The sequence below is a fragment of the Eriocheir sinensis genome, unplaced genomic scaffold (assembly GCF_024679095.1).
Source record: "Eriocheir sinensis breed Jianghai 21 unplaced genomic scaffold, ASM2467909v1 Scaffold683, whole genome shotgun sequence".
Lineage (NCBI taxonomy): Eukaryota > Metazoa > Arthropoda > Malacostraca > Decapoda > Varunidae > Eriocheir > Eriocheir sinensis.
The window spans coordinates 143,845-160,111 of record NW_026112035.1 but is presented as its reverse complement, the minus strand read 5'-3'; the positions used below and the strand labels follow the sequence as shown (position 1 = coordinate 160,111).

The 16,267-nt window shown below is 41.9% G+C and overlaps 1 protein-coding gene across 2 annotated transcripts in view; it reads right to left on the bottom strand.

Moving 5' to 3' along the window:
* The window catches only part of LOC126993833 (irregular chiasm C-roughest protein-like), a 58,359-nt gene that overhangs the window by 27,378 nt on the left and 14,714 nt on the right, over positions 1-16,267 (bottom strand). The window contains exons 1-3 of one of the 2 annotated variants that reach the window (XM_050852974.1): positions 6,579-6,657; positions 6,256-6,326; positions 523-922 (exon numbers count right to left, since the gene is read on the bottom strand). In XM_050852974.1, coding sequence (XP_050708931.1) covers positions 523-880 — 358 coding nt within the window. In that variant the 5' untranslated portion in view covers positions 881-922; positions 6,256-6,326; positions 6,579-6,657. Of the gene's footprint in view, positions 1-522; positions 923-6,255; positions 6,327-6,578; positions 6,658-16,267 lie in introns of those variants that run through there. The other variant, XM_050852973.1, reaches the window with a different exon arrangement.

The following is a 16,267-nucleotide window of genomic DNA, read 5'->3' as shown; positions in this document are numbered from 1 at the left end:
TCCATCCTTCCTTTCGTTCCTCCATCCTTCACTTCACTATTTTTACCCTCTTCCTTTTTCTCTCTCCGTCCCTTCTTCCTTCTTCCTTTACCTCCTCCATTCGAACACTTCCTTCCATCCTTTTCTTCCTCCATTCTTCACTTCTATTTTTTTACCCTCTTCCTTTTTTTTGTTTCCATCCCTTCTTCCTCCTCCCTCCATTTGACCATCTCCCCTTCTTTCACCTCCATTCTAACACATCCTCAGTACTATCCTTACCCTGTTCCTTTTTTTCTGTCCATCCCTTCCTTGTCCTTCCATTTTACCATCCCTCCTTCCATCACCAACCATCCCTCCTTTCATCCCCTCCTTATCCTTTTTCCTTCACGAACCATCGCTCCTTCCATCCCTTCTTCATCCTTCTTCCTTCACCAACCATCGTTCTCTCAATCACTTCCTCATCCTTCTTTAACCTCATCCATTCTAACACATCCTCCCTCTATATAATCATCCATCTTTCACTCTCCCCATTCCTCCACTCACCCGCCGCCTCATCCACATTCATACGGTAGCGGCTGAACCCCTGGAGGTCCGGGTCCGTGCCCAGGCCGAACCCATCCTTGGTCCACTGCACGGTCCCTCGCCGGTCCGCCACCTTGCACGGCAGCGTCACACTCTCGCCGTGCTTCACCGTCACGTTCTGCGGCTCCTCCACGAACCTCTGCTCCCCGCGCGCCAGGGACAGGAGCGCAGAGGCAAGGACGAGGTACAGGAGGAGGTTGATAGAGGCGCTTGGCCGTTTCCAGCGTGTTCGTGCGAGTTTACGGTTGAATTCGATGGTGCGGGAGGAAAACGGGTTCATGTTAGAGAGGACGGAAGGCTGCGGCGGTGACTTGTCCATGGTGGTGGTGCCTCACGTCATGCTGGAGGGTGACGAGGACACCTGCAAACAGAAATACAGCGTGAGAAAATGATAGCAGTGTGTGCAGTCATCAAGATAACACGCAGGAAGGTACATTAAAACGCCTTCAGTAATAAGATAAAATGTAACAATCATATAAATTATTTCAATATTGAATAAAACCGAAGAGCATGAGAACAAAAAAATAAAAATAAACACAATTAAATGATTTACAGTAAAACTCTTAGTGAAATCCGATGAAAGTTTCAGCAGTCGGTAATACATTAAAATATGACATGACAAGGTAACTGATAAGGTATTAAGAGTTAAGGTATACTCTTTATACGAACAGATAGAAGTGAATTCAAATAATACGAACAAAACTATGCAATCATATAAAGATAATACGAATAATACTCTATACAATCACATATGCAAATCCTATATGCAAATCCTCCTCATTACTGCAACTGATTAAAAAAAGATTCAGGATTGTTGTGTCTATATATATGACTTTCAGATTCTTTAAAAGGCAGGAATTTAAAGTGCAAAGTAATGAAGGTGATGTAACCGTGGTAATGAAGACAAACATTCCGGAGAGGCAGGGGAGGAAAGGGAGAGTGAAATAGAGGAAGGGGAGAGGAAGGAGGGAGGGGAGGGAAGGGTGAGAGGGAGAGGAAAAAGGGAGGGGAGGAAGAGAGAAAACATTACCACTTCCAATTTGAGACTGAAATAGTTCACATACCCCATAAAACATTCTCTCTCTCTCTCTCTCTCTCTCTCTCTCTCTCTCTCTCTCTCTCTCTCTCTCTCTCTCTAAAAGAGAGAGAGAGAGAGAGAGAGAGAGAGAGAGAGAGAGAGAGAGAGACGGGGAAGTGTCTGAGAGGGATAATTACTGGTTCTTCCGCTTTAAAGTTTAATGGGATAAAAAAATAAGTTTCTTAGAACCGGAAGTTGAGTAAAAGATGTACAGGAAGAAGTCAATTTTTTGTGCATTGTGTCGCGACTCTTTCTTTTTGTGTCTCTCTCTCTCTCTCTCTCTCTCTCTCTCTCTCTCTCTCTCTCTCTCTCTCTCTCTCTCTCTCAGAAGGGCAATATTTTCATCTATAGGGTTTTGATTAAGTGAAAATGGAGAAAAACAGTTGTAGTAGTAGTGGTGGTAGTAGTAGTAGTAGTAGTAGTAGTAGTAGTAGCTGTTGTTGCTTGAAATCTTGCAGCAGTAGTAACAGAAACCTTAGGACGTATTGGAATTTTTCTGCTCCAACCTAATTACCATTTAACGTGTAGTAGTAGTCAAAGTAGTCGTAGTAGTGGTAGTAGTAGTAGTAGTAGTAGTAGTAGTAGTAGTAGTAGGAGGAGGAGGAGGAGGAGGAGGAGGAGAAGTATAAGTATTAGTGTTGTTGTTGTTGTTGCAGACGTAGGAGTGGTAACATCTTTGACCATTAAGAATATCAAAGGAAAACCCGAAAAGGAAGCAGACAGACAGGCAGACGGAGGGACGGGGAGACAGACGGAGAAAAGAGAGAGAGAGAGAGAGAGAGAGAGAGAGAGAGAGAGAGAGAGAGAATGGCACGAAAGAGGGAAAAAGTGCCGCCCTTCTCCACGCGTCCACGGTATTAGTGCCAAAGTAAGACGTGGACACACACACACACACACACACACACACACACACACACACACACCGATACCACTTGCTCCTCTTTCCAATGCTTCCTTCTGTCGTAGTCTGTTTTTCTTTTTTTCTTTTTTCTTTCTTTTTCAGTATGTTGGTTTTGTCTTTCCTGCTTTTGTTTTTTTGTTTTTAATTGGCTTATTTGATTATCTTTATTTTACCTTTCTTTTTAGTTGTATTTTTTTACATTTTGTTTTTGTTTTTGTTTGTTTTCGTATTTTGAGTCGATAATTTCACAAGGCACAAAGAGAGAGAGAGAGGTAATGGGGTGTGTAGGAGACGAGACGGCGATGAGGGGGAAGAAAAGGGAGGGAGAGAGGGAGGGAAACAAGAAAGGGAGGGAGGGGAGATTGTGAAAGGGAGAGAGAAGAGAGGGAGGGATGGAGGGAGAGGCGGCATTGTAAAAGTTTGGCACTACCTTTCCTTCTCTCCTTTCCTCCTCTCTTCTTTCCTCCCCCTCTCATTCCCTCTCTCTCTCTCTCTCTCCCTACTTCCCTCCTTACACCCTTATCTCGCATTCCATTCGTTCTTGCATCTAAGCGTCTGTCATATATCAGGCATTACCTTTATCTATCTGCATATTTATCTATCTATCTATCTATCTATCAGTATATCCATCGATCTATCTATCTATCTTTCTTTTCTGTCTACCTTCGTGTCTTTCTTCTATGTATTTACCTATATCTTTTTTATCTGTCTTTTCATCTTTTTCTTATATCTATTTTTATATATCTATCTTACTTGTCTGTCTTTGTCTGTATCTATCTATCTATCTTTATCTATCTTTCGTGTATGTTTCTTCCTGTCTTTCTTTTTATATCTTGCATCTGTCTGTCTGTGTATTCATCAATTTACCTGCCTCTGTTTACCTGTCCGTCCATCTGTTTGTCTGTGTCCTTAATTTAGTTGTGTTTATATATTTATCTTGTATAGCCTCTTCCTCTCCTCTAGCTCCGGCTCCTCCTCTTCTCCCCCTTCTCTACCTCCTCCTCCTCCTCCTCCTCCTCTTCCTTTCCTTCCTCTCTTCCTTCTCTATCTCCTCTTTCTCCTTCCTTCCCCTTTCCCCCCTCTCTACCTCCTCTTCCTTCCCTTCCCTTCTCCCCCTCCTCCTCCCCCTTCCTCCTCCTCTTCCTCCAGGTAATTTCACTTAAGCCTCCCTCACTTCCCTCTACATTCCTCCTTCCTGTGTCATTTCCTCCTTTCAAGTCTCCTTTCTTCCATTTCTTTCTCCCCTTATCTCCCCTTTTTATTCTCTCCCTCATTTCTCTTTTTTTCTCTCCCTCTCCGTTGGTCTTCCTCGCCATAGGCATTGTTCTTTGTGTTTGTGTTGCAGGAAAAAGAGGAGGAGGAGGAGGAGGAGGAACTGGAAGAAGCCCTCCATGACTCCTCCAAGACTCTTCGCTCCTCCCTCTATCGTCTGTAGGTCTTCCCTCCATTCTTACACACACACACACACACACACACACACACACACACACTTTTTGCCTGCGTGTCAGCATTAATTTCACAACTGACTGATGGGTTTGCGGAGGGAGGGAGGAGGAGGAGGGGAAGGGGAAGAAGGAGGAGAGGAAAACATTAGGCTCCTAGACCACGTGTTTGGAGGGAAGGAGAGACGGGTGGAGGTGGGTGGAGGGAAGGAGGGGAAGGTGGAAGGAGAGAGAGAGTGGAAGGGAGAGAGAAAATCATGCTGTCTAACTTTTGACCAACGGGAATATTTGCTTGTTTATCTTACTCTCTCTCTCTCTCTCTCTCTCTCTCTCTCTCTCTCTCTCTCTCTCACACACACACACACACACACATATGGAAGGCAAATGACGTGCTTCCTAAGATGGCAACACTGCGGGGGCGTAAATGTTGCCATGTGTGTGTGTGTGTGTGTGTGTGTGTGTGTGTGTGTGTGTGTCAGCATGCGCCTGAATGTGCACGGTTACTTGTGTGTATCAGCATCATCATAGTCTTCAGCTCTACTTACAAGTCCTCTGCGTGACAAAGGCCTTTCCCAACGCCCTCCACTTCTTCCTCTAATGCTAGGGTTTGTCTGTCACTGTTACTGTCTTTGCCCATCTGTTTTCAATTCTGCGGATGATAATTATGACCTGCCCATGTCTTATTTTTTTTTTTTTAATCAGTATTAGTATATTAATCTTCAACATCTGTCTGTTCCCTAATCCATGATGCTCGTTTTGTCCCCATGTTAAACCCAACATTTTTCTCTTCATTCCTCTTTGAGCCCTTTTTAGCATTCTCTTTGTGATGCGCCAGTTTTCCGAGTCGTGTTAAGACTGGCTGGAGATATTGATTGCACGCCTTTATCTTCAGGAGTGGCAAGCGACCATTCATGATATTACTACGTTTACCAAAAGCGTCCCATCCCATCCATATGATCTTTCTTATTTCTCAAGTGTTTCTTTCCCGATTATTAGTTTTTGTCCTTCCAACTGATTACTACGGAGGCTGCCAGGGGAACAAAAACAGGTGTGGAAGGCTTTGAAACGATACTCTGTTGGAAACTTTAGTACTGTGGAATAATACTTCATAAGCAGATTACAAGGTTTTACTCCCTCCCTAATTTAACATGACCTTTGTTTTCTTCATATTCAACTTCAGACCTACTTTCAGACTGAAGAGTTACTTCACTGATTTCTTTTTATCTGGGAATTACTTAGTTAGAACATATTGGTGGTGTATCACGTGCGAATCCAAGATTGTTCAGGTGTTCTCCGTCCATCTCGATTACTGTGCTATCACTAATGTTAGAGCTATCATGCCTCCTTGCCTAACACTTTTCTCGTGTGTGTGTGTGTGTGTGTGTTTTATAGGAGTACTTTTCCACGTTTTTATCTGTATGTGTTGAAAATATGATACGTACAGTTTTTCACAAGGATAAATGGGAAGGGGAGGGAGAATGGGTACATGTCTGCTCGCACGTCTCCCATCATCCCGTGTGTGTGTGTGTGTGTGTGTGTTTGGTGGTGGTAACAGTGCCCAAGGCGGGGGGTGGGCGTCGCGGCGGGCTGGCAACACTTCCGCCTCACTTGGCTGCCCCCCTCCCCTCCCCCCTTCTCCAGACACCCCCGCCCCCCACCGTGCAACACCGTGGGAACAACACCATACCCAACACCTATGGACTGAGGTTGATCTGTGTGTGTGTGTGTGTGTGTGTCGTCCTCCTCACGCAATCACCGGGCGTGTGTCGTGTATTGCTTTCCTTCCCTCCACACACGAGCGTTTTCTGTAGTTTCCCTTATGGCCGCCAGATGTCAGCGCGGCGGGGTAGCGTTTCATGGTCTTGGGGGTTCGGCAAGAAAGCGTAAATTTTCCATTCTTCGACTACTAACGTTATACTTCTGCATAGGACTTATCTTTACTCGTTAATTTACTCCTATTCATTGTTTATTTAGTCACGTATATATTCATTTGTTTATTAATTTGTTAACAAGCGAATACATCTCACCGTTTAACATTCTACTATTATTATTTTTCAGATGCTAAAAGGTGTGTATACGTTTTTTTTTTTATGTAGTAGGCGAGCGCGTGAAATTCCCCACACTTGAGTTCCTATCCAAACACGCCAGGTAGGAAGCTTCGCACCGTTAGCCGTCTTTGGAATTCTAAATCTGTTATTCTTCGTCCGCAATAGACTAACACACGAATGCCATACTTTCTTTTTTAAGTTAAGGTATATAGAGGGGAATATTACCTTTCAGAGTTTCTTCTAGGGATGTTGGAAATTGTGGTGGTGACAAACATCCTCAATCGAGTTCACAGAACCTTTGAAGGAAAAGTAATGTTAATTAATATATTTGATTCCTCAGTATCCAGCGTCAGTGTCTTCGTCGTTCATACTAAACATTATGGTAAGCGTATGTGGAAATTAATCCTTCTGACCCAACTAATTAAGTCTCGAATCCCGGACAGAAAGCAAACCAAAACAAGACACGTTTTCAATCAGACTTAATGTGCTGACCAAAGTGAATGTCCCTTTGGGGTGTCTTGGAAAGCATAACTGATGGCCTGACTCACGCAGCGGCCTTGTAGAGGGACGGGCCGAGCACCGCGGCCGAGAAGACCCACCAGGCGACGCGGCGGTCAGCGTATAAGGCACTCCGCTCCTACACGCTTACCTGTTAGAGTAAGATGGATGGGAAAGCCGATAGAACAGTAATGCTCTTTAGCAGCCACGAGGGAAGACACTAGACTGGAGCAGCGTCTTCACCTTTACTCGCCTCAGCCTTGCCTCCCCACTCGCGCCCCTTGTCACTTGATTACACTGACCGGTTTTGGCACAACACTAATAAGCAGCTGATGTATTGTGATAATTGTCAAAATATAATGGACCAAAGATAGCATAGGATAGTTGTCATTAAAAAAATAGGATCGTTTATTAATCATTCAGAAATAAAGGTATACATTGGCTGCCCGCTACAGAATGTCGTTGTTCCTGCAGCGGCGCCAGAGATGCAGCCTGCGTCCCAACGCTGCACTTGGCTGAAGGCCATTCCCAGCACGCCCTCAAATCTGTTTCAGCGCCCCGGGGGGAGGATCGCTGCATTCGTGAAGATGAGGCGTGACCAGAAAGTCAGTACGAGATGAAACGTACGAGGGAGCGGCAAAAAGCTGGACGTTTACGTTGTTTATACGCGGCGCTGTCCCTTCGTGTGTGCGTCGCTGGCAGGGTGTCGGGGCGGTGAGGGGGGCAGGGAGGGACGGTCAGGGTGGGGTGGGGGAGGCAACACTTGTGCGTCTGTTTACACCGACAGACAACAGAGAGGAGGCTGAGGCGCCTAGCCTGTGGCAGGGCACGGCGGGGCACAGCGCCAGGGCGGGGAAGGTGAGGCGCAGATGAAGATGCTGTGGTATTCTGTGCCACTGTACTTTTATGTGTCCCTTAAAACTTTTGAGGGTCACTTAGTAATGTTCTTTACAACTTCATACAAAAAAGAACCTTTACGAAATATGGTTCAAAAGAATAGCTCTATCTGCCGTGGCATGCCCATTTATCAGCATCTTGAACGTAAGAGAACCGATCGATAAAAAATTTCGCCACACAACTCGAGGACAAGTGAAGCACAGCGGAGGAGGGATGGTGACATTGTGCTGGTTTCCTTGTCCTTGAACATTTAATAGCCGATAGAAATGAGCTTAGCAACTTTACACAGACAAAACGCCAAGACGGGATAAGAATGCGGATAATGTAATGCGCGCGCTGTACCCCGATTCCTGCATCCGTCTCCAACATTTGAACCGACTGGGGCTCTATTGCTTTATATGGAAAGATCGGGTCAAGAAGAGGAGGAGAATGAGCCTTGTGTTTTGTTTATAGAGGCAGGAGGAACAAGCCAGGAAGACGATAGGGTGGATCTGCCTCCTGTTTACGTGACGCCTTGGCCTTAAGACTAACACGGCCTCCTCCTCCTCCTCCTCCTCCTCCTTCACCTCATCCCCCTCCCCCTCCTCCTCCTCCATCTTATCCCCCTCCTACCTAATATTTACATTATTCTTCGTCCTCATGTTACTGTTCTGTGTGTGTGTGTGTGTGTGTGTGTGTGTTCTCTTACACACACACACACACACACACACACACACACACACCGCTCCTCCCTGGCCAGCTGTTGTCATTACCCTCCTGAGCACTACACACACACACACACACACACACACACACACACACACACACACACACGGAGACATCATCACGCCCCATCGCAGGATCCAACAACCTATAAAACGGGATTAGAGAGAGAGAGAGAGAGAGAGAGAGAGAGAGAGAGAGAGAGAGAGAGAGAATCCCTTCCTCTTAACCTTTTTCTTATTTAAAACACGGCAAAGGTTATGTTGATTATTTTTTACACTTACTCGCTGATTTTTTATTAGCTTTAGTGTGCAATATATAAGAGCGAGCCGTATGTATCTCTCTCTCTCTCTCTCTCTCTCTCTCTCTCTCTCTCTCTCTCTGGTGTTGTAGTTTCTGCTAATGGGTGGCTTATTTTTCTATCCCGTGCTCTTTGCTGATAAATTCTACCTGAGAGCAAGGAAAAAAGTGAGGGAAAAAGGAGAAAGAAACTGAGTGGATTGGAAACGAAAGGGAGGGAAAAGAAAACTAGGAATGAAAATATAAACCAAAGTCAGAATAGGAAAAGATAAATACAGGGAGAGGGAGAGAAAGAACGAGGAGGAGAACGGGGTAGAGGATGGGAGGAGAGTAGAGGCAGGTAAGGTAGGGAGGAGGAGGAGGAGGAGGAGGAGGAGGAAGGAAAAAAGGGTAGAGGAAGGGAAGAAGGTATATAAGAGACGGAGAAAAAAAGGGATGAAGATTGAAGGATTGTAAAAGGAGGAAGATACACAGAAAAGGGAGAGAGGAGGAGGAGAGAGATAAAAAAAATGTAGATGAAAGAAGGAAAGAAGGTAAACAGGAGGCAGAGAGAAGAGAGAGAAGAAAGAAAGAAGGAATCGTGCCAGATGAAGGAAGGAATACATAGAAGAAAGAGATGAGAAGGGAGGAGGAAGAAAGGAAGGCAGAGGAAAAGAAGAAGACACGAAGAAAAAGTAGACGAAACGGAGAGAGAGAAAAGGGGATGGTAGATCAAAGAAAGGGAAAAAGATATAGAATAGAAATAAAAATAAAAAGGTGAAATAAAGGCAGAGGGAGAGAAGAGGGCACGAAGAAAGAAGTAAGAGACAAAACGAAGATAAAGAAAAATGGATGGTAGATGAAGGAAGGAGAAAATGTATAGTGGAAGAAGGAAAGGTAGACACAAAACGGATGTAAAGAAAGGATATTATATGAAGTAAGAAGAAAAGGTAGAGAAGAGAAAGAAAGAAAGGTAGAGAAAGAGAGGAAGGTGCAGCTGACTCAGAAACCAGAGGGAGGAAACAGACGTAGAAAGGCATAGGAAGGGAGAGAGGTAGGGCGGAGGGGGAGTAATTTGGCATGACTTCCCGTTGGGGGCGTGGACCCCTGCGGACCGGGAAGGGCACGCCGCCCCCTTAAAATAACAATGAGATGAAGATAAGGCAGCCATGGGGAGGGACAATACGTGCGGGAGGGAAGCCGAGGGAAAAATAATGAAATAGTAACAATAATGAAGCTACGAATTAGGTGAAAGGAAAAAATAATGAAATAGTAACAATAATGAAGCTACGAATTAGGTGAAAGGAAAAAATGATGAAATAGTAACAATAATGAAGCTACGAATTAGGTGAAAGGAAAAAGTGATGAAATAGTAACAATAATGAAGCTACGAATTAGGTGAAGGGAAAAAATGATGAAATAGTAACAATAATGAAGCTACGAATTAGGTGAAAGGAAAAAATAATGAAATAGTAACAATAATGAAGCTACGAATTAGGTGAAAGGAAAAAGTGATGAAATAGTAACAATAATGAAGCTACGAATTAGGTGAAGGGAAAAAATGATGAAATAGTAACAATAATGGTGAAGGGAAAAAATGATGAAATAGTAACAATAATGGTGAAGGGAAAAAATTATGAAATAGTAACAATAATGGTGAAGGGAAAAAATTATGAAATAGTAACAATAATGGTGAAGGGAAAAAATTATGAAATAGTAACAATAATGAAGCTACGAATTAGGTGAAGGAAAAAAATTATGAAATAGTAACAATAATGGTGAAGGGAAAAAATGATGAAATAGTAATAATGATAAAGCTACGAAAAGGATGAGGAAAAAAATGATGACAGTAACAATGATAAAGCTACGAAAACAGGATATGGGAAAAATGATGAAATAGTAACAATAGTGAAGCTACGAATTAGGTGAAGGAAAAAAATGATGAAATAGTAATGATGATAAAGCTACGAAAAAGGTGAGGAAGAAAATGATGACAGTAACAACGATAAGCTACGAACAGGATATGAGAAAAATAATGAAACAGTAACAATAATGACGACGAAATAGCAACAACAATGAAGTCGAAAACCGTGCAATTAAATGTGAAATGAGCGATTAATGGAAAAAATAAAGTCGATGAAATATTGGATCATTAAGAAATAAACACGAAACAATAAAACAATGTGAAGGGAACCGCGAACCATTATGAAGTTTCTTATAATGAGCAACGGCAGTGTGAGTGAATAGTAGGATGTAGATGGAGGAAAGAAAGTGGAGGAGGAACTGAGGAGGGGGAAAAAATGGGTGGAGGAAAGAACCGGCCGTAGGAAACAGAGGACGAAAAAAGGAAGAAGGAGGAGAGAAGAAAAATGGTTGAGGATTGATGTAAGGAAAGAAGATGGAGAAAGAAGGAGAGAAAGAAAGAAAAGTGAGAGCGATGTGTGTGTGAGAGAGAGAGAGAGAGAGAGAGAGAGAGAGAGAGAGAGAGAGAGAGACCTACACCTGAAAGAGTTATATCAAGAAAAAATAATGCGATGGAAATCCAATTCTGGCCAAACAACTGGTAAATTATTGAGAATCGCTTATTAATTCATCGTTTAATTAAGAGAAAATCGAACGAGCGCTCTCGAGTCCAATAAACTAAATGATTTAATGGACCCTCAGGAAAGTGGTTTTATTAATGAGGTTATCAGCTTGAATCATTAGTTACTTCATTCTCTCCTTATGTATGTATTTTTTCGTTTATTCGTTCATCGTTTTTTCAGTCAGTATTTATTTCCCTTTCTTTTTTCAGTTTCCTCTTTATTTATTTTTATTTTCCTTTCTTTTTTCAGTTTCCTCTTTATTTATTTTTATTTTCCTTTCTTTTTTCAGTTTCCTCTTTATTTATTTTTATTTCCCTTTCTTTTTTCAGTTTCCTCATTATTTATTTTTATTTCCCTTTCTTTATTATCAGTTTCCTCTTTATTTATTTTTATTTCCCTTTCTTTATTATCAGTTTCCTCTTTATTTATTTTTATTTCCCTTTCTTTATTATCAGTTTCCTCTTTATTTATTTTTATTTCCCTTTCTTTATTATCAGTTTCCTCTTTATTTATTTTTATTTCCCTTTCTTTATTATCAGTTTCCTCTTTATTTATTTTTATTTCCCTTTCTTTATTATCAGTTTCCTTTTTATTTATTTTTATTTAGTCATCATTCATTCAGTCTGTCTTTATTTGTTTCCTATTTTTTGTCATTAATTTACTCTATTTATTTACCTATGCATTCATTATTCATCCGATTAGTCTTTATTTCCCTTTTTTCTCATTCCTTCGTTAAGTAATTTTTCATGCATTACTTTCAACATTTATTCAGTTTTGCATTCATTCATTAATCAAGTCCCTGATACATACATTCGTTCATTCATTTATACATTCACTCTTTCCCCTAGTCATTAATTCATTCATCATTCATTCAGTCAGTCTTTCTTATCTCCCTTTCTATCTCACTGTTTCATTTATTCATTGCATTACTTTTACAGTTTCTCCATCTATACATTTATTCATTCATTTATACATTCACTCATTCACCTAGTCATTAATTCATTCATCATTCATTCAGTCAGTCTTTCTTATCTCCCTTTCTATCTCACTGTTTCATTTATTCATTGCATTACTTTTACGTTTTATCCATCTATACACTCATTGATTCATTTATACATTCACTCATTCCCCTAGTCATTAATTCATTCATCATTCATTCAGTCAGTCTTTCTTATCTCCCTTTCTATCTCACTGTTTCATTTATTCATTGCATTACTTTTACGTTTTATCCATCTATACACTCATTGATTCATTTATACATTCACTCATTCCCCTAGTCATTAATTCATTCATCATTCATTCAGTCTGTCTTTCTTATCTCCCTTTCTATCTCACTGTTTCATTTATTCATTGCATTACTTTTACGTTTTATCCATCTATACATTCATTGATTCATTTATACATTCACTCATTCACCTAGTCATTAATTCATTCATCATTCATTCAGTCAGTCTTTTTTATCTCCCTTTCTATCTCACTGTTCCATTTATACATACACTCATTCACCTAATCACTCACAAACATTCTAAGACCATGGACGTCTGAAAGTCGCGTCCTCAGTTACAGTTTTCAAGGAATTCTAAGTCAAACACCAAGCAGGCGATCCACTCTCAAAACGGCGCAGGGCTTCAGGAGTGCACGTTGGCAGGGTTTCCAGGTGAGGTCGCGGATTAAAATCACAACCCAACACCGGAGAGAGGCGAAGTATTAGCGTGGGGATAAGAGTGGCTGGTGGGAGTGAGGGATGAGTGAGAGGATGGAGGAGAGAAGAGATGAAGGAGGGAGAGGATGGAAGAGTTGAAAGATGAGGGAGAGGATAATAGGGGAGATAATTAATGAATGAGGAACGAGGGAGAGAATGGAGTCGAAGAAATGAAAGAGGAGGATGAAGGAGGGAAGAGATGAGGGATAAGGAGAGAGAAAGGATAGGGATGAGAGAGATGAAATTCGAGAAGAGATGAAGCTGAACCCTGAGATGAAGGATAAGGGGGAGGATTGAGGGGGAGAAGAGATGAAGGATGAGGGAGAGGATAATGGGGTAGAAAGAAAGGTAATGGATGAGAGACAAGGGATAGGCTGAAATGGGAGAAGGGATGAAGGATGAAGGAGAAGATGGATGGGGAGAAAAGATGAGGTATGAAAAAGATAAGAGATAAGGGGGAAAAGGTATAGGAGATGAAAGAGAGAAAGAGAAAGAGGGAAAACGAACATCTATACAGCTATTAAAAAGACATGGAAACAAACAAAACAAAAAAAGACATATGGGGAAAGAGGAAGAAAAACACATATTTACAGCTAAAAAGGGAAGAAATAAAACCACAAAATAAAAACATTAAAGGAGAAAGGGAAAAATGGAAAAAAAATGGAAAAAACAAACACGCATGTACACAACTAATATAAAAAGATGAAGAAATAAAAAAAAATAAAGAAAACGAGAAACGATCACACAAAGAAATCCACGAAAAAAAAAGAAGAAAAAAACGATAGAAAAAAATGAAAACAGACTCGTATGCAGAGAAGAGAAAACGAAAAGACGGAGAAACGGAATCACAAAAAGCAAAACGTTACGACCCTCTTAAAAAAACACGAAACGAGAGACAAAAAATAGAAAAAAGACGAAAAACAAACAGATATAAAGCTAAAAAAAAAAAATGAAGAAGATCACACAAAATAAAAAGTGGCAAAATGGTACGAAGGCGAGGCGGGCACAAGGGAGGCAGGTGAGCAGGTGAGCGGGTGTCGGTGCGGCGGTGTGAGGGCTGTTAGGGGCCTGTGTCGCACCCTTCAGCCCCGCGCCACGCCTCGTTACTGCAGGAGTGCCACGCGGGGAAGAGCTCGGCCAGGCACTTGACGAAACCTGGCACTTGTTGGGCTTTCGTCGCCGTCGCCTCCTCCTCCTCCTCCTCCTCCTCCTCCTCCTTCATCTCTTTCTCCAACTTCTTCCTCTCGCTCCTCTTCATTTCCAGGTCCTTTTCGTTTTCTTTCTCTTTCTTTTTTATCCGCCTCTGCCTCCTCCTCGTACTCGTCCTCCTTCATCTCCTCCTCCTCCTCCTCCTCCTCCTCTTACTCCTCCTCCAAGTTGAAGTCCTCCTTGGGGTTCACTGACAATACTTTTCATTACCTAGTTATTATTATTATTATTATTATTATTATTATTATTATTATTATTATTATTATAACCTATTATTATTATTATTATTATTATTATTATTATTATTATTATTATTATTATTGTTATTGTTATTATTTGCTTCATCTCAGGTAAAATCATCGGCCACTCACCTGACTTACCTGGCCTTCCCCTATAATTTACCTTTCCTTTTTTTTTTTACACCTTTATTCCCACCCTTAGTTTCTCCCCATTCACTCCTCTGCCCTTTAATATCCGTCTCACCCTTTGCTCTTTCCTTTTCCCTAACATCACTCTACCCTTTTCACTCCCCTTTCCTTCCTACCCTTCCCTTTAGCCTTCCACTACTCCCTTTATCCTTTCCTTCTCTCTAGCATCACCCTTCACTACCCTTTTCACTCCCCTTCCCTTGCCACCCTTTCCCCTAGTTTCCATTAGCCTCCACCCTCACCATTACATCGCCTCTTACCTCTTTAAATAACCGCACCCCTAAATAAACTACCCTTTCTCCCTCATCCCTTTGACTGTACCGTCCCTCCCTTATTATCAGCCTCCCTTAATTTAACTTGTCTACCCTTAGCTCCCTTCCTGTTAGGTTCCATTATCTTTCCCTTCAGTTTCCCTTCTCTTTTCCCCTCCCCTCATAAACTTGCCCTTACGAATCCCTCCACCAATCTTCTCTTTCTCTTTGTCATGTTACTTCTTCTTCTTCTTCTTCTTCTTCTTCTTCTTCTTCTTCTTCTTCTTTTTCTTCTTCTTTTTCCTGCTGCCCCTCCACTATCCTCGACCTTTTCCTTTCCTTTCCCAGTTTTCTTCCCTTCTTCCCCTTCTATTTATCCTCTTCTCAATTTTTATCTTTTCCTTTCTTCTTTTCCATCTTCGTCTTCTTATTCTTCATTTTCTTCTCATCCTTCTTATCCTCCATCCTACCCAACTCTTACATTTCTCTCTGCTTTTCTTCTTTTACATCTTCGTCTTCTTATCCTCCTCCTCCTCCTCCTCCTCCTCTTCCCTCACCCGTAACGCCCCCTGCCACCCTTTTCACCTCCCTACACACCCTCCTCCTCCTTTTCCTTCCTACCCCCACTCCCCTTCACCCCTCTCCTTATCTCCCCTTCACCCCTGGCAACCTCTGTCACTCCCTCTGCCATGCCACACTGTGAACCCTGTTTGTCCCACTCTGCCTTGGCGCTTCCTCCTCCTCCTCCTCCTCCTCCTCCTCCTCCTCCTTTTCTACTTTTTCTTCTGCCTTATATTTATTTGTAGCTGTGCCCTTTAATTATTTTGTGTCATTAGTGTAATTTTTTCTCCTTTCCATAAATTATTTCCTTCTCCCTCTTCCTCCTCCTCGTCCTCCTCCTCCTTTTCTATTTTTTCATCCTTTTTTTGTAGTTTCGCTCTATTTTTTTTTGTCCCCCCCCCGTAGTGATGTTTTTTTTTTTCCTTTTCATACTTTATCTCCTTTTCCTCCTCTTCCTCTTCTTTCTCCTCATCCTCATCCTCTTTCTCTATTTTTTCTTCCTCTTTTTCCGTAGTTTTGCCCTTTATTTTTTTTTTTTTTTTTTTGTGTGTGTGTGTGTGTGTGTGACGTTCTTTTTTTTCCCCTTTTCGTACTTTATCTCCCTCCTCCTCCTCCTCCTCCTCCTTTTTTTTCTCCAGCCTCACCATTCATTTATTTTAGTGTGTTTTGTTAGCGATTTTTTTTTCTACGTCTCTCTACCGCCTCCTCTTTTTGTGGTCTTTTCATTTATTTTTTGCCGTTTTTTCTAGTGGTATTTAGGTTTTTTTTTCTGTGACTCTTTCCTCTTCCACCTCCTGCTCTTTTTTTTTTTTTTACATTTTTTTCCTCCTCCTCCTCTTCCTTCTCTTCGTTTTTGCATGCTTTATTTTTCTCTTTCTTTTCCTTTTTATTTTGTATTTGTATATCGCTAACACAGCTCAATATATTTTTTTCTTGTTTTCCTTCCTCCTCCTCCTCCTCCTCCTCCTCCTCCTCCTCCTCCTCCTCCTCCTCCTCCTCCTTTCTACTTCACTTCCTCCTTCCTACCCCCGAATAATGAGAACCAGAAGTTAACCACCACCACCACCGCTGCCTCCATCCCCCCTCACCCCCCACCACCCCCCCCAACACCAACACCCCCTCTGT